The following is a 25039-nucleotide window of genomic DNA, read 5'->3' as shown; positions in this document are numbered from 1 at the left end:
GGCCACGGATACGGAGCTGGGTAGCTCAACCCTGTGGAGGTCCGTGCCCACCACCAGGGGGCGCCTGGATGGTTCCTGAGCCTTGGAGGACACCAGGAAATACTGCCAAACCAGGAACTGTGTATGCACAGAGTGCATCTGGGTGCAAGGGCATCACTTCCGCCACACCAGGAAGTGCTGCCGGAAGACCATCACAGAACACCTGGAGCAGATCCAGGGAGGGATAAAAGGGGCTGCCTCACTCCATTCGGGGAGTCGGGAGGGAGAAGATGGAGCCTGCAAGAGAGGAGTGGAGGTGGCTGAAGAATAGTGAAGGAAAGGACTGAGTAGTTGTGTGAGTTTGTGGAACTGCATTGTGTAAATAGAAATTGTAAATAAACCATGTGTGTTGTGGACATCTGGTGTCTTGTCTGTCTGTGGCCGAGCTATCTTTTACAACAGATATTGTTGTTTTCCATTTATATATGAACAGTTTTAACCTTGTTCTATGTGTGTTTTAACAAATCTGCATTTACTGTATATCTGTACAAGTTTTGTATTTAGTAATTAGTATAATCTACACTTGTATTTTAACTGAGAATTGTTCACAGTGCTTTGCATCTGCACTCAGTGAAGAGGGTTATACAAAATATAAGCTGTATTGTATATGTAAATCTGGTTGAAATGAAAACATGCCGACACAGTGGTAACCCAAGATTGAACTTGGGAACCTGAGCTCTAGAGAATACTTAACATGGAGTTCTTTTAACAGATACAAAGATAAATATGATGCAGTATCAAATAATTTAGATACATGGTCCCAATGCCCAGAATAATCTACTTACCAAAATAAGAGATGCCCCATCAACTTCAGCATTTAATTTGGTTTTAGTGTAGCATGCTCGTGGTAAAAGCTACTTAGACAGCTGCTCATATTGCTTTTCAAACATTTAATAATCATTCTATTCTCTTTCTTCTCCTATTTTAATTGTCTTGTGGTGATGATAATTGTATTGCAGGTAATGACCTTGGAAGAAGTCCTCTATGTGAAGGATATAACTGTAACCAGGTACAGACATAATATGAGACCCTTGTATTCTGCAAAAATCATGGTTATTCATTCTAGTTCTATATGTGCTATGTACCTTATAATTCAAATAAACCTTTTTTCATCTATTACAAATATCTTGTTTAAAACTGTTAAAATATACTGTGCATAAGTTCTGACATGTACAATGTCATCAAGCAGCTGCATTGGTGTGTTCCTTGGCCCTATAATTATTGTGGGCAAAAACAGTTATACAACTCTAAGACTTGGAGTTGAAGTCCCTTGTAATGCTTAGAACAGTATATGGAGTACCACAAAATTGCTTCAAATTGTGCTATGAAAAATCAGTTGTAGTATCCTATATCACACTGCTTGCACTGCGGTGGGTTGGCACCCTGCCCGGGATTGGTTCCTGCCTTGTGCCCTGTGTTGGCTGGGATTGGCTCCAGCAGACCCCCGTGACCCTGTGTTCGGATTCAGCGGGTTGGAAAATGGATGGATGGACACTGCTTGCACAAAGGCTTATTTTGATCTATGGAAGAACCCCAAACTACCCTCTATGAGTCTGTGGGAAAGCAATGTTCCATATTATCTCAAATTAGAAAAAAAATCTGATTCTACTGTATTTTTAAAAAATTCTGTTCAAAACTTGTTTAGAACTTGCAAACAAGTAATTAATATAATTCAAAAGTAAACATATCTGGCTTGCGATTAACATGTTTACTCCACTAGCTGTTTTACACTACACAAAGATCTATTTTAGATGGGACTATCTTTTTACATTATTCTCTTATTGGATGGGTGTTGAAAGTTCTTTTTGTACTTTTCAAGAAGAATATTTTACTCTCATTTGTCTGACTGAGTTGTGTTTTGTTATAACATTTTGTATCCAAATATATAAAAAAATTGAGATATTTGGCCTGCAGCTGCCTTAAAACAATTCACGTTCTATCTCAGTCCAAAATTTTCACATTTTCCCCATATCAGGGCAAGTTTTCTCTGGAAACTCTAATTTTCTCAAAAATTCCAAAGCTGTTTACTTGGTTCTCTGACAGCTCTAATTTGGCCTTGTTTAAATGAAATTAGATGTTTGCTTTAGTGCACTTTGCAAGAGACTTAGCACACAGGGTGACGTTGGGGTTGAATCCTGTATCAGTTCTGATGCTGCTGGCATATGTTCTAGTCCTCCCCAACACAACCCCTAAGCCTAAACTGAAATAAGCAGTTTCTGAAAAAGAAAAATGGTTGTAGATAAAATGGATGGATGGATGAAATTGTTTAATTATTTTATCATCCATTACTGTATAATTAGTTAAACACTTTCTTCCAAATGTTCATAGTGCAAGGAAACACAGATTACAAACCAGTTTTGTGAAGTAGTCCGCACAAGCATTCCGTATCCTCTCGGGTGTGGCAGGACTGTCAAGGCGGAAAGGTCCAGTAAGATTAGATTCTGCTCTTGCTGCTGAGATGGCATCTTTGATTGCAAAAAACACGGATGTAGCAAGTAAAAGTGGGGGCTCCCCAATAGCCTGCAAGATAATCACAAAAAGTTACTCAGCCTTCTTTATCAAAAATTAAAAGCATGAATGACTATTGCTCAGCAACCCTTCTTTATTAAAAAAAGAAATAGAAGTTGCTAATTTCAGTGCTTAAAGTCGGCTGGTACTCACAGGCACAAGGCGTCACTTCTCACACACTCTCATTAATGTTCTGACCCTGCTCAACAAGACAGGCTGATCACCACGCAAAAACTGTAGGCTAGGAGTGTACCTTATAAATATCCTTGCTAAACTTCATTATCCAGTGTGCGCTAAGTTATATAAATAAGCTTGTGTTTCTTCAGTTCATTTTCCTCTGTACTCTCCTGTTCTGTTATTTCTTTTGGTGACAAGTAGATTTTATGTGCAGAATTTTGCATGTCTTATAATTTTAGGTTGACTGCTAAATGATTAAAAGAAAATAAGATCTGAGGCACAAGACAACACTTCAAAATCAAAATAAGTCAAATTCTTCTCAACACATACTGGGACTAGGCAGCTTAAGGATGCTAGGGCCAGTCCTGCCACCACAATTAGTAGAGAGCCTTTTGGTGTAAAACTAATGATATTAACAGCAACAACAAGTGTAGATGAACTGACAGTTGGTCAAATTCAATATGTTTGCTCTCTGAACGATTGGCTCATCAAAAACAGAAATTCCATTGTTATTTTAGTCCACTGCACCCCATCCTCTGCTCTAGTCCTCCGCTCCTCTATGTGCCTTTCTGATCCTTTGATGCAAAAGACATGAAGATCAGTGTTCATCTACTCTTATTTTTATATAAATTGGGGCACAGTGAGTCTATTTGTGCTTTACAAATGGACTAAATGTTGCATTGTAGCAATATTACATTGTAATGATCTTTAGGTATTCCCTCCTCATTACATTTTTATTTGGTAAATACTTTCATTAATAGCAACTTCAAAATTCTGCTATTAGGCAAAAACATGCAAAGCAAAATGTTACGGTAAATTACAAGGAGTGCAGGTAAAAAAGGTAGCTTGTGGAAGGGTAGGTCAAGTGTGCACAACAGCTCGATTGGATAAGTTTATAGCATGGATTGCCGGTGGTCAAAGCAGGATTAAACCTAATGGGATTCTTCTTCACCTTCACAGGGTGTCAAGCCAGCAGCCTCCAAAAGTCATGTGTTGGTTGAGGTAGCTTTACTGACACTGACAATGCTCTTTAAAGTGTTGATTTTAAAGCAGTTATAATAACCGAATAACTGAGAAAAAACTTTAGAGGTAACAGTAGTCAAGTACAGTATTTTGGTTTGCAGTGCACACTGAAATATATAAGCATTTCTTTGAAAATATCATGAAGGAAGCTACAGAAATGATCAAACAAGTGTACCAGGAGGAAGGCTGATGTAATACACAAAATGAACTAAGAAGATGATTAAGATCTCAGCAGATGTCCTATAAACAACAAGACTGGACAGTTGTTACCTACACAAAAATGTCAGAGGTGGTGGTTCAATGTAAAGAATAAGAGAAAAAAGGTCATTTGGGTATAGACCAATGAACCAACCAGAGTAAATGTATGCATTGACTGACACTATTATGTAATTTCAGTTTCTTATAAAATACACCTATACCCTTAATATTTTGACCATTCTGATCATGCTGTAACAGACTGCTGTGACAGATGCTCCCTCTTTAGCATGGTACTGAAAGATTAATAAGAACACAGATGGACAGGTTTTCTCCTGACTAAGTACTGACTCCAAAAGCTTTTATTAAACTTGTGCCAATAGAGGATATGTTTCTTTCTTTAATTAAGATGTTGATTTCTACCACATAATAAAGGAAAATCACAAATATAGCAGTTATTTCTTGTTATGTTCAACAAAAATGGTAAACCATCTTTTGTTTGCGAAGGTGAATATGTAAACATTTTAATATAAAACAACAGCTAATCAGGGATCTCAGGTTCAAGAGTTAAATGGAACAAGATCAGGGCAAAATGCATTTTTAAGGAACTGAAGACATGTTTAAAATCTGGTAGTACATCCATTAATCAAAATGCAGAGCAGTAGAGTAGAAAAGTCAGTCAGTTTTAAAAATTGTCAATACAAACTAACAATTAAAAACATAAAAATGCTGATCATGGAAGTGATGTGCAATACACATGCAAAATACAGAAGTATTGCTGTATACTGTATTGTGACTTACATGATAATGAGATTAGTGAGTGGTGAAATAAAAGACAATTCTTTTACAATTGAATGTCAAAGGTCCAACTGCTGTTTAATAATTTGTATTGCATTAAGTAGGAAAATGCTGTCTGGAATACTTTCTTCTCTCATGAAGCACTCCAGTAATGACCCCAATGTTCTCAGATGATTCCAGAGTTCCACTAGACATGTCTACCAATGTGGTGATATTAAAATTACCTGAATTTTGGGAACAACTAGCAGCAGTGTGGTTTGCACAAGTGGAGGTACAGTTTCGCAATGCGTGACATCATGGCATATGACACAAAATACTACTATGTCGTTGCAGCACTCAGTGCTTCCACTGCATCAAGGGTGTTGAGTCTGCTTGAAAATCCCCCAGAAACAAATAAGTATGTCACTTTAAAGGCACAACTTTTAGAGACATATGGCCTCAAGAAGTCAGATTGGGTGTGGTGAAGATATAATTGCTTGGCCATGGAAATAGAAAACCTTCTGCGCCGATGGACAATATGTGAGCTTTGCTAGCCAGCCACAAGCCCTGTTATATATTTAAAGAACTGTTAATGCAATAAATGCCAGAACAAGTGTACACTGCCCTAGCCAATATATCTGCTATTGACTACTGGGAGTTGGCCAAAATGGGGCGGCGTGGTAGCTCTGAGGCTAAGGATCTGTGCTGGTATCCAGAAGGTTGCCAGTTCGAATCCCCGTCACTGCCAAAAGAGATCCTACTCTGCTGGGCCCTTGAGCAAGACCCTTAACCTGTAATTGCTCCAGGAGCACTATACAATGGCTGACCCTGCACTCTGACCCCAAGGGGTATGCAAAAACTAACAAATTCCTAATACAAGAAATTGTATGAGGCGAAATAAAGAACAAAAAAAAAAAAAAAAATGAAGTTATCTCAGAGTGATCTTTCTTGTGCTGCCCTCATCAGATTTATTAGCAAGGCCATGGCTCATCCTGCACTTCCTCTTCTGGCCTGGAACCTGAAACTGGAGTGTGTTTTTACCATGCTCGACTTGGTGAGAAAGCAAAGAAATGCCATCCACCTTGTAAATTCAGCCTCCCTAATACAGTAAACACTCTCTCATTCATGGAAGACATTTTGGTTGGAATTTTGGGTTGTTGATTGATGTTAAAACCATCACCTTGTGAATGCAAAGGACTTTGCCATTCTTCCTTGCCCACACAGAAATGTTACTACCTCTGTCTTGTACAACATGATGGCTACGACTTGCAAGTTTGACGGCCAACTTAATGACTCCCCCTAGTTGTACAAACCCATGTTTTTCAACAGCATACTACATCTCCACTACTGGACTGGCGATACATGCTTGAGCTTACTGGCTTGCCCCTACCAGCTAGGTATTGCAGAGGCTGAGTTTGCTAACATGGAGTGAATGGGAATCGTAGGTGCTCGAACAGCCCATGGGTGTGGCCCTTCCATATGTTACCCAAAGCAGGTGGATGTTTCTAGCCTTGTGATGACTAACACCATTTGAACAACTGAGCAGTTATATACAGGATTTCCTGTTTGTGGCTACCTCCAAATACCTGTGCACCAAAGGATATTCCATCACCCTTTTTGGATTATTTGTATTTCTGCACAGACCATTTGACATTAAAAATGCAGCCCAGACATTCCTATGGACAATCGACTACTTTCTTATTACTTTCTAGATATAGAAGAGAAACCCATGCAGTCATAGTAAGAATGTGCAAATGATACATAGACAAAGATCAGACATGGAATTTGAACCAGGATTTTGGATATGTGAAGTTGCTGCGCTAATCACTGCATCACCATGCTGCCTTAAAAGAATTGTTTAAAAGTTGTATTCACAGTAATATACTTAAGCCTTTAAAGGTATCTACAGTATAAACAGCCTGTAGTAGAATAAAAATGTTATCAATGCTTATATAACTGTTTACTGTTAGACTCCTTGATGTGAAGAATAGATCATATTTACAATCATATTTACAATCACATACAATGTGAATTTCTCATTGGGATTAATAAAGTATCTATCTATCTATCTACAAAGAATGCACTCCTCAATGTTTGCTAGGCATGTGATAAAAATTAAAATTGTACACTATAAACCACATTTCAAAATCAGATTATCATCCCTATGTTGTGGCTTCCCTCCTTCATTTATGGCAAATCTTTCTACTACAGGGTATAAGTGCTTTTCAGACACACTTGTAGCTTCAGAACTCTCCCATCCACTGCTGTTTTAAGAGCCATCATGGATTAAACATCCATTCTTATTTCTCAGCCAAATACAGACTTTTCTTTTGCATTCACAGATTGTTGCTTATTTTTAGCTCAACTTAAAGTATCCTGTAAAACACGACATTCAACAAAAATTAGGATTCCTAAAAACAGGCTAAAACTGTGATTGCTGAGGGATGACATAGCAGCCCTTTGCCACAAAATTAAATCAACAAGGCAAAATGTATACAAGAAAATAAATATTTATTGAGACTACAGTACAATGTAATGAATAATAAGGAAGAAGTTCAAATAAACAGAAAAGACATTCTACAGTTTCGACCTCTGTAGACAACACCCAACTCTTTGTATTGGCTTTGGAGTAGGTGACAAGTTTGTCTACCTGCCAGGTACTACAGCACTCCTTTACTCATCTTTCTTGTCTCCTTCTCAATCCTCCCCTCTGTTGCCCACCATATAAGCCTACAGTGCAACTCCCCTGAATATTCTAGGCTCAAAGGCCCCTTGAGATAACATCTAGACAAGTACCAGAATCACTCCAAGGAACATGACTTCCCTGCTTTTGCTAAAAGAAAACCAAATTAGATCTTCCTGTATTGAACCCTGTCCCAGTTCTCCTGAGCCTTCACATGCACTTAAAGAGCTGGATCTGCATAGAAGCACTCGGCTTCCCATGCCCTTAAAAGTGAAAACTTTCTCTTAACTATTAAGCAAATGGATGAATAGTAATGGCGTCCTATCAGTCATCTCTGAACTTAACCAATTATGTGTAGTATGGCTCCAACTCTCTTATATGATGACAAAATGTTAGACAGGAAGCCTCACACTCTTCTTGTGTCATCTTTGGACTCACTCCTTACTGTAAACATAGAATTTGAAATCCTTTTTACTTTAAAGTTTGTTTTTCTGCCTTCCCCCTGCTGGCAGAACATGACATACTTCTTTTGCAGTTGCATCTCCCTCTCTCTTACTTGTAATGGAGCCATTATGTAGTCCACAGCATCCAGAACATGTGAAGTATGTACGGATTTCTATCCAACCCAGCTTCTTTTTCTCAATTGAATATCTGTTATGGGGCATAAGGCTGCCATGCACATGGAACATTTTTGCCAGCCTGGCAACTTTTCACAATAGGTAGAAATATTGAATTGCTTATTTTTCTATTACAACATTAAATAGCAGTAGGTGATACAGCTTTTTCAGCTCAGGCTAAATTATGTTGTATCTAAGTTATGTTTCTTGAATAAAGGACATTGTATGTTTTGTTACATGTTTTATAATGTATTATGCATCTATTTTATGCAAGGGCATATTATGTATATTACTGTATTTATCATCTATTGTATTTGTAACAAAAGCTGTGTTAAGTGTCTAATGCATATTATCTAAATAATCTAAAATAACTAATATAATATCTTATCTCACCTCTAACAAGTTTCTTGTGTACACTAAAAGCCCATGTTTGCATTCCAGATTGTTAATTTTCTATATTTTTTTTACCTACCATTTATATTCATTACTGTTTTCTTTTTGTAAATATGATTCCATTTATTATTATTTATTATTATTAACAACAACAATAATACATTTTATTGAAAACTGCCTTTCAAAATACCCCAGGACACTCTACATTAATAAAAAATATTAAAACATATTATCAAACATTCATTAAACTTAACATTTTGTTTTAACTGGTTCTCTGGCCCCTGACCCAGCTTGCCTCTGGCCATGGCTTTAAATACTACGGGCTGCGGGAACATATAAAGCACACATGTAAATGAGATATGACGGGAATGCAGCGTAAACCAAGTTCACCCCCATTCCAAGTTCTTTACATTTATGCTAGAACTCCCACTTGATATCATGATATCTAAATATGATGAAGTCTTGCTATGTGTACTCTTTCACACTCAAAAATAAAGAAGATCAAAACTGAGTTGTACAAGAGTTTGGTTGAGTACATGGACACACTAAGGCAATTCTGCACCAGCAGTTAGTTGAATGATAGCCTGTTACATTTATTTTGCAAAGACATAAACCAAAGGTATATACTGATAACACTAACACACTGAAGAGGTCAACAAAATTGTCCTTTTATAAACGTGTAACTTTGGCATCTTTAACTTTAGTGCAAGCCAACATCTTATTTTTCTATTGTATAAATGTTTGTTTTTGAGTTTAGAGAGATGGTGTTTCATTAATAGACTGGAGTTTTATGAGAAACCAACAAAAGCATCTTATCACAGAACAATATTATTTTGGTGCCTACATGCTAGGCTGACTGCACTATATAGAAAAGGACAAAATAGAATAAAGTTATTTCCCAATTGAAAAATAAAATGTTTCAGCTGTATTGACTTCTTAACCTTCTTTTCCTTTTTTCAGGATGTACATAGAAACCCTATTCATTTTTTCCTTTTGCAGATACCTGATAACACAACCCTCCACAACCCTCTGAATATACAGTACAGTAGACTGGCTTTGTTGTACATACCATATTAATTTAGGTCTCTGTTTCTATGCCCTTTTAAAAAAGTTATTATTCAAATTTGTGATGAAATTTTAAGTCATGCGTACATAGGAAAATTAAATTCTAATTTGCATGTTTTGTACAGACAAGCAACAGTAGTATGAATAACACATAGTCAATACAACATCATACATAAAATACAATATCAGGAAATGTATACAAGAAACAAGGGGGGTAGTGTTATGCTGCTGGTTCAATCTCCCACCTGCAAGATTCTTTGCCACAGACTGGGTGAAAGATATAATGTCTTAATTCTAAGACCTGTCTTCACAAAGACATTGCTGAGATCTGACATCATCCAGCAGCTGCTTCTTTGGAAAGTTCTACTGGACAGCAATTTAACTCAGTTTGATGGTGGCAGATAAAGCACTTGTTTACCTTGCCTCTCTCTCCATACACTACCTTGCCTTCAGTCAGCTGAACACTCAGTCAGTTATCTGGCTCTCACCAACCACAACTGTAATAATTTGGATTGCACTGTTAGTTGTAGAGTGCTGATCCAGTAGCCCATCTAATGTTACACCATGCTGTCTTACTTTACAATCTATTGTAAACTCATTTCAGCTAAAAATACTTGCCAATTAATCAATTACATTATGAGCATAAAAAACAAGGTTCAGTGTACACTGCACTAAACAGTAAAAACAATTTTTAAAACTCCACTTTTAACATGCAAAGGCATGCAGTAACAATAACGACAACAATATTATACTGTGGTATACACTCTTTAATTTCTCCATTGTTAGTTCACAACCTTTAAGCACATCATTTTGTTCAGGTCTAACTGGGTGTTCAATGTTATATTTCAAGCTATACCTACTGTACTCTTTGCTGTTGGATGTTGATTCTTTGATTACAAATATATTAATTAATTAAAAATGACAAAAACTACATTTACAAAAAACATCTAGTACAGCAAACAACCAATACTATTATTTTTATTTTGTTTTTTTTTTTACCTTTGAGCAAAAAATGGCTTTACTGTTAGGTGCCTCTCGGAGAAGACTGACATGAAGTGTACCAGGGATGTCACCAAATCCAGGAATTTTGTAACTACCAGGACCTCTTGTATGCAAGTACCCACTGGGTGAGTATCTTAACTCTTCTAGGGTGAATAATCCAACTCCTTGCATGAAAGCACCTTCAATCTAAAAATAGAATTGAAAAGTATTTATTAATTTAATTTACAACTAAGTCTTCTGAATTGAAAGGCAGCTGAGGTTGGAACATTAGAACAGTTGTTGCGAGAACAGGCCATTTAGCCCAAAAAAACATGTCCATCCTATTCACCTAGATTGTCCAAAATAACATTTTAGTCCAGATTTAAAGGTCCCTGAAGTCATACATTCCACCACACTACTTAGTAATTTATTCCATGTGTATATGGTTCTTTGAAACAAAGGAAAAAAAAAAACAACTTTTTAACTGCAAAGTCTGTACTTGATAATTTTCCAACCAAATCCCCATGACCTTGTTGCAGAATTTATCTTAAAATAACAACTGGGATCCACTGTACTACTTCCTTTCATAATTTTAAACACTTTAGTCATGACACCTCCTAATATCTGTCTGCTCAAACCGAAAATGCTGAACCCCTTCAATCTCTCCTCATTGCTCATTCCACAGGGGTCAGTGCTAGGGCCGCTGCTATTTTTAATATATATATAAATGATTTAGATAGTAATATAAGTAACAAGCTGGTTAAGTTTGCAGATGATACCAAGATAGGTGGATTAGCAGATAATTTGGAATCCGTTATATCATTACAGAAGGACCTGGATAGCATACAGGCTTGGGCAGATTTGTGGCAGATGAAATTTAATGTCAGTAAATGTAAAGTATTGCACATTGGAAGTAAAAATGTTAGGTTTGAATACACAATGGGCGGTCGGAAAATCGAGAGTACACCTTATGAGAAGGATTTAGGAGTCATAGTGGACTCTAAGCTATCGACTTCCCGACAATGTTCAGAAGCCATTAAGAAGGCTAACAGAATGTTAGGATATATAGCACGATGTGTGTAGTACAAGTCCAAGGAGGTTATGCTCAACCTTTATAATGCACTGGTGAGGCCTCATCTTGAGTACTGTGTGCAGTTTTGGTCTCCAGGCTACAAAAAGGACATAGCAGCGCTAGAAAAGGTCCAGAGAAGAGCGACTAGGCTGATTCCAGGGCTACAGGGGTTGAATTATGAGGAAAGATTAAAAGAGCTGAGCCTTTACAGTTTAAGCAAAAGAAGATTAAGAGGTGACATGATTGAAGTGTTTAAAATTATGAAGGGAATTAGTGCAGTGGATCGAGACTGTTATTTTAAAATGAGTTCATCAAGAACACGGGGACACAGTTGGAAACTTGTTAAGGGTAAATTTCGCACAAACATTAGGAAGTTTTTCTTTACACAAAGAACGATAGAAACTTGGAATAAGCTACCAAGTAGTGTGGTAGACAGTAAGACGTTAGGGTCTTTCAAAACTCGACTTGATGTTTTCTTGGAAGAAATAAGTGGATAGTACTGGCGAGCTTTGTTGGGCTGAATGGCCTGTTCTCGTCTAGAGTGTTCTAATGTTCTTAGTGCCAGAATCAGCCTAGATGCACATCTCTGGACATTCTTTAGCACTGCAATACTTTTTTTTAAATACAGAGAGCAAAACTAAACACAGTACTCCAGGTAAACTTTCACTAGTGCATTACATAATTTCCCTTGACTTGTACTCCACTCATCATGATTTATAACCTATTAGCCATCTTGATTGCTTCTGTATACTGTTTGAGTGTAATGATAAGTCCACTATGACTCGGAGGTCTTTCTCATAAAAGGCACTTTCATGTTTCAGATATCACTTTGTGAATTCAAGCAAGGCCTTAGCATTGAACCCTAAGGGACACCACTTTTAACATCACCTAATTCCGATACAGTTCCTTTCGCAATAACTCTTTGCTTCCAGTGTTTTAGCCAATTTTGCACCCATCTACACACCACACCATGAATTCCCATTTCAGGTAGGACCTAATGAAATGCCTTCCGAAAATCAAGATAAATAATATCATGTGTAACTCTCCGATCATATGATCATCCATCCATCCATTATCCAACTCGCTATATCCTAACTACAGGGTCACGGGGGTCTGCTGGAGCCAATCCCAGCCAACACAAGGCACAAGGCAGGAAACAAACCCTGGGCAGGGCACCAGCCCACACAGGACACGCGCACACACACACACACACACACACACACACACACACACACACACACACACACCAAGCACTCAATAGGGACAATTTAGAATCGCTAATGCACCTAACCTGCATGTCTTTGGACTGTGGGAGGAAACCCACGCAGACACAGAGAGAACAAGCAAACTCCACGCAGGAAGGACCCGGGAAGCAAACCCGGGTCTCCTAACTGCGAGGCAGCAGCACTACCACTGCACCACCATATGATCATATTCAGCATATTAGTAAAACATGAACATACCCATCTGAACTTATGCTGACTGTCCACTAACTCACCTGTTCTTGCCATGTGTTGCTCAATCTTTTTCTTAATTATTCCTTCCATTAATTTACCCATGATAAACGTTAAGCTTACTGTCCTACAATTACTTGGATCTGCCCAGTCACTCTTTTTACATAATTATCTAATATTTGCTCTTTTCTAGCCCTTTGAAATTTTCACAGTATGCAGTTACTTTCTAAACATATGCATCAAGCTTTTATATATGCATTCACTAACCTCCTTAAGCACTTAATCATAAATGTTATCTGGTCATGGAGAATTGCTAGATTCAGCCAATTAAATCTAAGCAGCACCTCTCTTTTTATAATTCCCAAATCACAAACTACCTTCTTAGTGGTCTCTATTGTCTTTTTGAGGTTATTGACTTCTTCAGACATTAGAACAATCTGAATATGAACAAGCCATTCAGTGCAACAAATTTCACCAGTCCTATCCATCTAATTCCTCCAAAATAATATCACGTTGAGTTTAGAAGATCCTTAAAACTCTATTGTCTACCACACTACTTGGCAATGTACTCCATGTGTCTGTAGGTCTCTGGGTGAAGAAAAACATCTTAATGTTTGTGTGAAATTTACCCTTAACAGGTTTCCAACTGTGTCCCCATGTTCTTCTTGAGCTCATTTTAAAGTAACCATCTCGATCCACTGTACTAATGCCTTTCATAACTAAATACTTCAATCAAATCACCTCTTACTCTCCTTTTTCTTAAACTTGAAAGGTTCAGCTGTTGTAATCTTTCCCCTTAACTCACCCCTCACAGTCCTGGAATCAACCTAGTCACTCTTTTTAGAGCTTCTAAGTTTTTTTGTAGTCTGTAGACCAAATTTGTACAAAGTACTCCACATGAGGCCTTACCAGTGTGTTATAAAGGTTTAGCATAACCTCCTTCGATTTGTACTTCACACATCATGCTATGTAACCTAACATTCTGTTAGCCTTCTTAAAGGATTCATTAAACTGTCTTGAAGTTGACAGACACAACTCCACTATGACTCCTAGATCCCTTTCATAAGGTGTACTTTCAATTTTCAGACATCCGATTTTGTATTCAAATGTGACATTTTTACTTTCTACGTATAATACTTTATAGTTACTTACATTAAATTTCATCTGCCACAAATCTGCCCAAGCCTGTATGCTGTCCACATCCCTCTATAATGATTCAACCAATCCACCAACCTTGGTATCATCTGCAAACTTAAACTTTGTTATTTATATTCCTAGAGGAGGAAGCCAATTCTACACATACCTACGCACTACACCCTGGACTCCCACTTCTTTAAGCTTGATGTCCAACCTTTCATGTGGGGGCTTATCAATTGCTTTCTGAAAGTCAAGATAAATACCACTTTGATAATATGCTTTAGTAGCTTCCTCATAGAATTCCAGCATGTTAGTAAATCATGACATCCCTCGTCTAAACCCATACAGACTATTCAGTAAAACTCCTGTTCTTGACATGTGTTGCTCAATCTTTTCCTTAATAATTCCTTCCATTAAATTTACCTGTGATGCATGTTAAGCTTACTTGCCTATAGTTGCTTAGATCTGCCTGATCGCCCTTTTTATATAACAGGATAATATTTGCCATTTTCCAGTCCTCTGGAATTTCCCCATTACACACTGACTTCCTAAAATATGTATCAAGGATTTATATAAGTACTCGGTAACCTCCTTAAGAACTTGATGATAAATATTATCTGGTTCTGGTGATTGATTTCAGCCTATTTAATCTGAGCAGCATGTCTTCTTCTACAATTTCCAAATCACTCAGTACCTCCTTAGTATTCCCAGTTATTGGTAGCAGGTTATCCACTTCCTCACATGTGAAGATTTCAGAAAAGTGTAAAGTTAGAGCATCTGTTATTTCACTGTCTGTATGTTTAATTCCCTTTTGCTATTCCTGATATATTGTACCTCCTTTTTGACTTTTACTAGTAAAATACAGTACTGAAAAAACCTATTTGGGTTGCCTTTTGCATTATCTGCTGCATTCCTCTCTAACTGCCAGTTAGCTTCCATTTTTCTTTTTTTATATTAATCTTATACACTCAATAGAGCAGTTTTTTCTTTGAATCTTCTTTTTCAACTACTTTTTAGGCAATGCAGAGTTTTTTTTTTAATTCCTGCTAATTCTACATTTTAGGATGTACCTGTCCTGCATTATATGTAAAACGTTTTAAAACCTGTTTCACTGTTCCTCAACCGTCTCCACACTTAATAAAGCATATTCAGTTTTATCCTTTTTATACTTTGTTGCTTTGGACAGGAATAAAAAAACAACAAGCTGATTAAATTTGCAGATGATACCAAGGTAGGTGGATTGGCAGAAAATCTATACAGTAAAATTTCCAGCATTTCACAAAAGTTAACTGCAATTCCTCACAATAAAATACAATAATGAAAAATGTATTGTGTAATCACAATAGGCTAAGCCATTTTCTATCATAAGACAGCACATTACTGTAAAATAGAGCTTGGACTGGTCAGCATTGCATTATGGGACATTTTCAGTTCACACATTTTCATACCGTTTCACTTATACAGTATGTGTGATAAGATGAAAGTTAAAGGTAAAATCCTGGCTACAAAGGCACTGATTGAAACTTGTTTAATATCATAGACACATTAGAAAGTTTCCATTCACAGAGAACCACTGTTGCAAAGAACAAATGACAAAACAGTGAGAAGGACTTTAGGAATTATTCAGATTTTGACTTGATGTAAATTTTGTGGAAAACATTTAAAAGTCCTTAACTAATACATTAATAATAACTGTGTATTTTCACAGTGAAAAATCTGTAATACAATAAATGGTTAAAACAATACTCTTGAATAGATAAAATGCACATTAACCTACATTTATGCAGTGTTTTAGCTCTCAATATCAATGAATTGTTTCATTGTGCAAAACTATTTCTGTGAATAATTGTATTGCTTTAAAGTCTAAATGGCATAGAAAACTAAATTTGCATAAAGTTAGTATATTCGCATAAGGATCACCCCTTTTGCAGCAACACTGTGAATTGTTCCTGATAACTCCCACACCTTAGCACTGTGACAAACAAAAACTTAAAGATGGCTGGCAGTGTAATTTTTCTGTGTGCTCAAGGTTATTTTTTGGTTATGAAAGCTGATCTATAGTGTGTGTTTTTTTTTTCGATAACCTGGTGAATCTGTAGAAAATGATTGGTACCTAAATTGCTAGTCATTTAACTGTTAGGTTATAGACACAGTTGTTTTTTACAAAGTCTTTTAACAAATTTAATTTAATCAGTTTATTTTGAAGTCTCTGTATAGAATTGTAAGGCAGGAAACATACCCTGGGCAGGGCGCCAGCCCAGACACACACACACACACACACATGCACACACACACGCGCACACACGCACACACACGCACACCAAGCACACACTAGAGACAATGTAGAATCGCCAATGCACCTAACCTGCATGTGATATTGTAACATACTGTGAAAGTAGTAGCCATGAATTTGCTGCAAATGTACAGTCAAATTTTGTATAGTGTAGTTGAGCCATTACAGAGAAACTTGGACAGCATCCAGGCTTGGGCAGACACAGTAACACTGACAGAGACTTGTTAAGGGGAAATTTCGTACACACACACTAGGAAGGCTTTGTTCACACAGGGAACCACAGTCACATGGAATAAGTTACCAAGTAGTAGTAGTGCGGTAGACAGTAGAACTTTAGAGACCTTTGAAACTCGACTTGTTGCACTTGTATACTATCTGCCCCCTTTTTGCAGCCAAAACAAAGTTTTAGGGCCAAATGCTATATTTAATGAAGTTCTCACACACAGAAGGCACACAGCACCAAATTCACAGTACAAATCAACATTAGAGAGAGAGAGAGTCTCTGTATTTCAGCAATGCTGAGAAATTCATACTCAATTGAATATTTAAATCAGATATGCGGTACCCTGACTAATCCTACATTTAAAGATCACAAAACTATTCTTCTTTAATTTAACTCCTTCGAGACTGTCTTATCCTTTTGATATATATTTCTGATTTTAGTGACATTATGTTGGGTGTGGGGAAATGCCAGTAACTACTTTCTTTATTATTACTTTTGTTTTTGCTTGTACCTCCTGGCATTTAATTTATACCGAGCATATAAAAGATATATTTTCTCAGACACTTTCTGAACTTTTAAACAGTAGTGTAAATTTGCTCTTCTATAATTGCCAAGTTTTATTGATCTAATCCTGAGCAGATTTTGTATACACAGTTGATGTTCAGAATTAGTATTGATATATGCAAGAAATGATCACTGCATAGGGTGAAAGAACTTGTCATTTAAATGTAGATTTCTGTCCTGCTATGTATACAATTATTGCTGCTGTGACATGAAACAAATAATGATTTTAAAATGAAGGCAAAAGCTATAGTAATTAAGTGTCATACCTGTCCAATATCAATTGCAGGATTCAGACTGTTGCCAACATCCATTACAATCCAAGTATGAAGGTTCTGGGGAGGAGAAGCAACATGTAGCATTTTGATAGGAAAAAAGTGGTGTTTTCATGGAAATTGCGAGTTATCACTATCCTTACAATATATATACAAAATATTGAACAATGAAAACAGCATTTTTCTTTGTGTTGTGGCATGGAATTTTGTATACAAGTTGATAAATATTTTGTTTGACTTTATTTGTAAGTCAGACAAAGCAAATGTAATATTAGTGCTTTATTTCATTGATATGCTTTCATGTCTAACCAACCCATGAGTCTTTAGGACTTACTCAAAAAAATCCTACTAATAACCTACAAAGCTTTACATAACCTCGCACCAAACTACATCAATGACCTCCTCCATCACTATGTGCCTGCCCGCCCACTAAGGTCCTCTGATTCTGGTAATCTTGTTGTGCCCCTCACTAATCTACACTCCATGGGTGACAGGGCCTTCAGCTGTACAGCGCCCAGACTCTGGAATGACCTACCAAAATTAATCAGGTCAGCTGACTCCATGAATTCCTTTAAAAAACAACTCAAAACTCATCTGTTCAGGAAGGCTTTTAGCTCAACTTGACTTTATTACCTTCTCTCAGTTTACATCTCTGTCAAGATGCCAATGTAACCTGTGTGTGTGTGTGTGCTAGACCATCAATTATGTTGTCTGTTTTTTTTTCAGAATTTACTGTCTTAATCTTCTTTATTTATTTATCTGGTTTGTACAATGCTATATACTGTATATTCTGCCGTTCTTTATTATATTCTGTAAGTGCCTTGAGCATGGGAAAGGCGCTATATAAATAAAATGTATTATTATTATTATTATTATTACTCAGAAAGTCAATTTTACGGCAGAGTTGGGGGAAGTGCCTGAAAATGCGAAAATAAGCTAGTAACTGGGGGATGTGTCGCACCAGAATTCTGTTGGTCTAAAGTTATAACTTAACCCCTGCTAGTCCTTTTACTCTCCCTAATTGCCTGAGGTTATAGATGTAGAAGAGAAGGTGGGGAGAAGTTATAAAGTACAGTACCTTAAAAACAGTGTATGGGATTTTAGGCATTCTGACAAAGGCTACACAATAAAGAATACAAAAACACTTTGTTATTATAATTAGTTTTTTTTATGGGAAGAGACTGCAACATGTTTTAATGATCAATGCATTATTTTCATATTCAAATTCTCCTGGCCCGATTACAATATACCTTTTTCATGAGATATAGAAAGAAGTAAACATATTATATAAAAAAATGAATAATTTTCCTTACCTTATGATCACCAGTTAAACAGTCAATCTCAACTTCAGAGCAGGCCACTCCATAACTAAAGTAACTAAATGGAATTCCTTCATTTTTTTCAAAGTCATATCCAATGTCAGGGATTCTAATAAAACAGACAGAGATAAAAGTACATAAAAAAATGAGCAGTGAAGAGGTGAAAATGAAAGGTAGGCGTTACCAAGAAGCAACAAAATGTAAGGTTATAAAATCATATTCAATCTAATAAAATTTAATTTTTTTTGCTTTTTACATAGCATGATTCCCATTTACAAGACAAGGATAGTGTGCTTATTTAAGCATAATTAACCTAAAACTCAAAATAAAATTCAAGAAAGCGCAAAGTATTGTGCTAAATGCAAACACATCATGTCTAAGGAAATATAGTTTAAACATAAAATCCAGCTGCACACCTGGCCCCTTCCTGTATATATTAAAATAAGCAGTGTCACAATTCTGCTGACTTGGGCAAACATTTAGCTTTCCCCTTCTACAATTAAATAACAGGATACAGCTTCTAAAACTTCTGAAACTCATAACTATAGCAATATGATGGCAAGTCCAATTCACATTGGCTTATACTAGGTAATGCATTTATAATAGAAAGAGTCAAAAATCTATAGAATTTACAATTATCACTTTCTAGACGACATATTCTTAATTTGTTATTTGGTTCTGTGTTTGCTGGCCTGGATCTTGTATTCCCAGGTGTGTACCACATTTCTCTTTTTGATTAATGGTCTCATTTAAGTTTTATTTTGTCTTTTTGGGCTTTGTTCTAGCTTCTATTTTATTTGCTTGTTTAACCTATATGTCAATTCCCTTTAGCTTTACAGATATTCTAAAACCTATACTGCTAAGCTTGGCTACTCCAGCACTTAATAAGCCATTGACTTCAATGAATGATATGGACCCCCCACTGGGGGTTATCTGTAAGTGCTATCAATGATTTGCAAAAATGTGATGTTGCTAGTATTGGAATATAAAAAAATATGATAACTGACATTGAGAACAGAAAACAAACAGAAATTATCAAACTGATTTCATGATTTTAGGCACCTACCATTCATCTATTTTATGAACCACAAGAAGCTGGCTTTGTGCACAAGGAACAGCTATGGACAAAAATAAACTTATTCACACTGGGGCCACCTAAAGATTCTTTTTTAAGCAAATATACAAAGTTTCAGAGAATTAAATTAAATTGGAATTTAAGGAGAAAATCCATGCAGACATGAAGAGAACACACCATCTTCATATAGAAACCAGACCAAGGAATCAAAACCACATTTTTGAAACAACAGTGCTAACTAATGTATCACCATGCAGCCATTAGGTATCATGACTCTATTTAACTGGCAAATTTAAACGCACCAAGTTGACTGATTCAAGGACTAAATAAAACAAAAATGGAGAATTGAATAATTTGTTTTTATCTAAGGAACACTTTTAAATTCCGGAAGAATTTGGCTACAGATTGTGGGAGGGTATGAGATTTAACTATTTGAAAAGTTTTTTGCTCTTGATATGCTTTCCCTTTATATGCTAGTGTTTGGTACAGTATCAGTTATTACATGCCAAAACTGTCCGTTGATTACACTTTATATACATTCTGCATAAGATACAAAATCTGAACATTTTTTTAGGTTTACATTTTCTTGTAGAGCCAAACAATTAATAAAACAATTTGTTTTTAAATATACTGCACCTTTATTGCACTCTTTGTAGTCCTTTTCCTGTGTAGTCCAGTGATCAAGTTATGATGTCACTATCTTTTGTAAATATATATTTTATATACTTTTGAATTTTGATAATGCTCTCAGAGAATCTACTATTTTTGCATCATATTAATCAATATAAAATGATTGCTTTATTTTATGCTACATATCAACTTTTATGAGAGGATGTCGTCAATAGATACCTCAGTTAAAGACAATGCTTTTAAAGTTTATTAGAGAAGATTATTATTTTTTAATATTAAAATTTCAGTACTTCACCTTTTTTTGACATATAGGTTATTTTTGAAGATTTACCAGAGCCTAACTTGTTATTAATCTTTTGTATTTCTTTTTTGCAAGAATGATATACTTTCACAAACTTAACAAACACACTGTCACGCTTGGGTCACAGATTTGCACAGAGACACAGGAGGTTGTAGAAAAAAAGGAACTTTATTCAAAGCACTGCAAACAAACATTTGTCTCTTTTCAAAAGTTTAAACGTGCTCCATGACAAGTCAGAGATAACAGTTCCGCCAGGAGCAGAGAATGCAGAGAGAGAGAGAGAGAGAGACAGAGAGAGACAGAGAGAAGCAAACAATCAATTCCAAAACTAACAGGCGCTGTACAAGGCTTTTAAGTAAGCGGAGTACCGCGCGAGAGGTTTATCGTGCGTTATAGCGCAAGTAAGATGGGTAAGGAGCAATGTGAAGGTAGACTGTCAGCTGTTTCAGGGGTTTTCCCAGGGGCGTCTGTGTCCTCTGAGGGTGCGATCAGCGCTCGAGCTTACAACACAAATAATATATTTTTTCATAAATTACTTTTGTAATTAGTTTAGTTCAGTTTTCTGTTTTTTGAAAACATTTTTCAATATATTTTGAAATGCAGCGAAAGATAAAACAAAATTCAATATGCAATTTCTTACTTTAAGAAATTGCAGTGCTCCTCGATGAGCAGGTTATTAATGTGTACTCTTGACCTCAATCTGCTCTTTATTTTCTGTCTTAAAGGTGAATAGTTAAAGTTATTAAATGCTATATTTTAATTTATTTTAATTGAATGAATAGTCATTATACCTTATAGTGTAAAGAAAAGGTGTTTGTGTTTGTGTTGAAACATCTAAAGTGTAGTAACAATATAGTACTTGCCTTTTACTGAATAGTGCATCAGTTTATTAAACATCAATAAGCATGCATCAGTATCAGATTAAATATACAAATATCAGATGCAACTATACACCATGCATCAGACAGAACAAATAATAGCCAAACAATACATGTAACTGAGATACATAATAGTCAATAATATTGACACAGCCACACAATACTTATTCAGCAATTACACTTAAAAAAAGAAAATCAGTAGATATCAACAAATATGTTACCATATCAAATTAAAAATAAATAAATAAACATACTACATGTAACAAAGTATTTCAAATCAAAATCAAAATCAAATCAGACAGAATAAATAATGATTAGACAGTAAAACTAAATTAGCAGAGCAAACCAAATGGTACATCTGGAGTCTTGCTTACAGGTCAAGCAGAAACTCTATGTGAGTTAGAAGATTAATAGCTCTGGGGTAAAGAACTGTTTACAAAACATCTGTTATAATTTTGATTGATGCTGGTTATTGGTTCATTTCCTCAATGGCAGGGGACAAACAATTTATTGCTGGGGTGTGTGGGGCATGAGATCATAGCAATGCTCTCTTAAGGCATTTCTTCCCATGGATAAATTAAAATCAGAAAACACAGGAGACCCCGCAAAAATAATAACAATGAGGGATTTCTTACTATTCACAAGGCTTTTTTTCTTCTTGATAATCTGCACAGATACTTAGGAGACAAAAAAGGCATTCCACCTTCACCTGTGCCATGACTTCAAATAATGGAACAAGCTAATCCTATGCTACTGCCTCATGACATGGTCAGTGGTTGCCACAAGTTTGAAACTCTGCCAGTGTAATGATCCATATTTTATTTACTTATTGTTAATTTGTGGACATTGTGGTGAGTTTTGTTTGTTTTATTCATTTTGTGTGCATCTTGTGTTGTTTGATGCATGGTGGCACAGTATTTAGGACTGCTATCTCACAGCTCAGGTCACATTTTTGGCTATAATAATTGGTTCAGGATAGTTAGTGGATGCTTCCATAGCCCTCATTGCCACTTAAAGTACCATGGCTACATAATAATCCACTCCAAGCTAGGTCAGTTTTCCTACCCCATTTACTTCAATGTACTTTTTGTGATTTTTGGAGCAAACTCCTTGGGGTTTGCTCATCATTAATTATAAGACTTGATTCATAAATGTGATAAAGGAGACTATGTTGCATATATAAGTAAAACTTGTAACACAGGATCATTGGAACTAAAGGCCACTGTGGGAATATCTAGTATAGGTCCTTGAGTTGTAAATTAATATTGTAGAATGTTCAGAACTCAAATTTTGTTTTATTTTGTAGTTTTGCTTTTATATTTGATTTGTTGGTATTTTATATCTCATTCTAATTTTATGTTTACTGCAGCACCATATGTATTCCATTTTTAGTAATCACAACTGTCATTTTGTGCCTTTTCAGAGTCTGCAGTTGTTAACAATGATGTCCATTGCTGACACAAGTCTCCTGGAAGTTGCAACACTTAACATCAACAGGTTGTTATTTAAGATGGCTGTGTGTTGTTAACAATTGTCTACACTTCTAGAATTAAAAAAAAAAGTCTTCATAAGTATTGATTTCTTTCTTAGAATATTAGGTGTTAACTCTTGCTGTTATTTTGACTGGTGATTTTGTTTTTCATTTCTTTTTCTTGGTTTCAGACAAGAATACGGTCAAGAATCCTGATTCTTTAATTTTAAAAATAACTCTCATTTTTACCATTCAAATAAAGCAATACCTTAAGAGGTCATAGGCCAAGTGACATGTCCATCATGTGCCTAGGCACTACACCACATCATAGCTACCACACACATGAAATGGTAAGGTCCATTAAATCCAGGAACACAAATTAAATTTGCCCATGAAAAAAAAAACACACACACAATGGTGACAAACAGAATTTACAAAAATAACAGGAAAATATAAACAAGATGTAAGAAAAATAAATGATACATAATATTCATGATACTATGGGACAGCAGGCTTTGTAGTATGTTATCCTTTCCTTTAGATACACATTATTGATTTCTGTCTTGTGGGTCTCATTTTTATGTAAAACATACCTATTTTGAGAGACATTTTGACTTTTTGGTGTTATTCTGGGAATAAAGAGATACCCATGAGGAAGCCATCTTTTTAACAATATGTATTGCTATGCACATATTGCAAGGTGCTTTTGTTCGTAAACAATGTGTGTGTTTTTCATTTTTAATTTGTAAAGTAATTTGAGCTTGTCAATGGAAAGCACTTTACTTATAAAATTAAATTAATTGAATTTTCAGGAAGCAAAGAAAGTTAAAGAAGGTTTGCTGAAAGAATTAGGAAATCAGACTCTTTTGTAAGACTTATTTATTTTGGTGAATATACTGTATCTTATTAAGCTGAATTATGTCTCTCTAAGACAGAAAGGACTGGCAAATTAACAGGTAGTACCTTGCTGTTTTAAATGACCTTTGTTTTCATCAGATGTACATGAAATGATGTGTGTATTGCTTGCATGCAACCTTTTACATCAAATTTAATAATCTAAAATAAATATTTCTCTAGTCTCCTCAGTTTGTTTGTTAAACTGAGAAACAAAAGAAGCATGTGTTCACCTGTACCTTGAGTCAGAATTTACGTGCCTGGTTACAGCCTAGACCACTCAATTTCATTTATTTGATATACCTAATCTGATTATTTCACTCAATAAATCTTTAATTTACTTAGGTTCTGCTTGTGCACAGTGACTGCTAAAATCTCAACATATAAAACTACATTGTATTAAATTGTGTGGAATGAACAATAATAAACAAATGTGATTATTAACCAAATGTATATCATAATTTTTTTTCCATGAAAATCAACAATAATAAAGCAATACCTCTTTAACTAAAATAGTTTGAATTTTAGTATATGTTTTATTGCAGCTTTTTCAATATTTTTGACCTTACTAATTTAGCAAACTATTATTTCTTACAGATCAGATTATCGAAAAAAAACAATCATTTCCAATAAGCCCAAATAAAAAATATAAATATAAGATTATTCAAATACCTGATAAAATATATTCTTCTTTGTAAAATACCATCTTAATTTGGGGGCTAACTGCCAAGTTACACAGGTCATAGTGTTTAGGGCAACAAAGTAACCAAACTGGACCATTTTCTTTAAGGCAAGTAGGGTGAGATAATACTTTGATTAAAGGACAGTTTGACAAAAAAGTTCAAAAACAAGTTACTTACTTATAAAAGCCATTTGCTGATAGATTAACTCTATCAAAATATGCAGCTCTCACCTTTAAGAAAAATATCAAATAAGAAATAAATACCCAGCTCTCATTTGTAATTTCAAATATATATATATGATATACATTTCAGATG

The 25039-nt window shown here is 35.6% G+C and overlaps 1 protein-coding gene across 2 annotated transcripts in view; it reads right to left on the bottom strand.

The window, feature by feature from the left end:
* xdh (xanthine dehydrogenase) overlaps positions 1 to 25039 on the bottom strand; it is a 252474-nt gene that overhangs the window by 13297 nt on the left and 214138 nt on the right. For both annotated transcript variants that reach the window (XM_051924248.1, XM_051924249.1), the window contains exons 31-35: positions 24902 to 24954; positions 18787 to 18901; positions 17468 to 17533; positions 10477 to 10665; positions 2392 to 2559 (exon numbers count right to left, since the gene is read on the bottom strand). In XM_051924248.1, coding sequence (XP_051780208.1) covers positions 2392 to 2559; positions 10477 to 10665; positions 17468 to 17533; positions 18787 to 18901; positions 24902 to 24954 — 591 coding nt within the window. The remainder of the gene's footprint in view (positions 1 to 2391; positions 2560 to 10476; positions 10666 to 17467; positions 17534 to 18786; positions 18902 to 24901; positions 24955 to 25039) is intronic.

The sequence above is a fragment of the Erpetoichthys calabaricus genome, chromosome 3, assembly GCF_900747795.2.
Source record: "Erpetoichthys calabaricus chromosome 3, fErpCal1.3, whole genome shotgun sequence".
NCBI lineage: Eukaryota > Metazoa > Chordata > Cladistia > Polypteriformes > Polypteridae > Erpetoichthys > Erpetoichthys calabaricus.
This window is presented reverse-complemented; position numbering and strand designations above follow the sequence as displayed.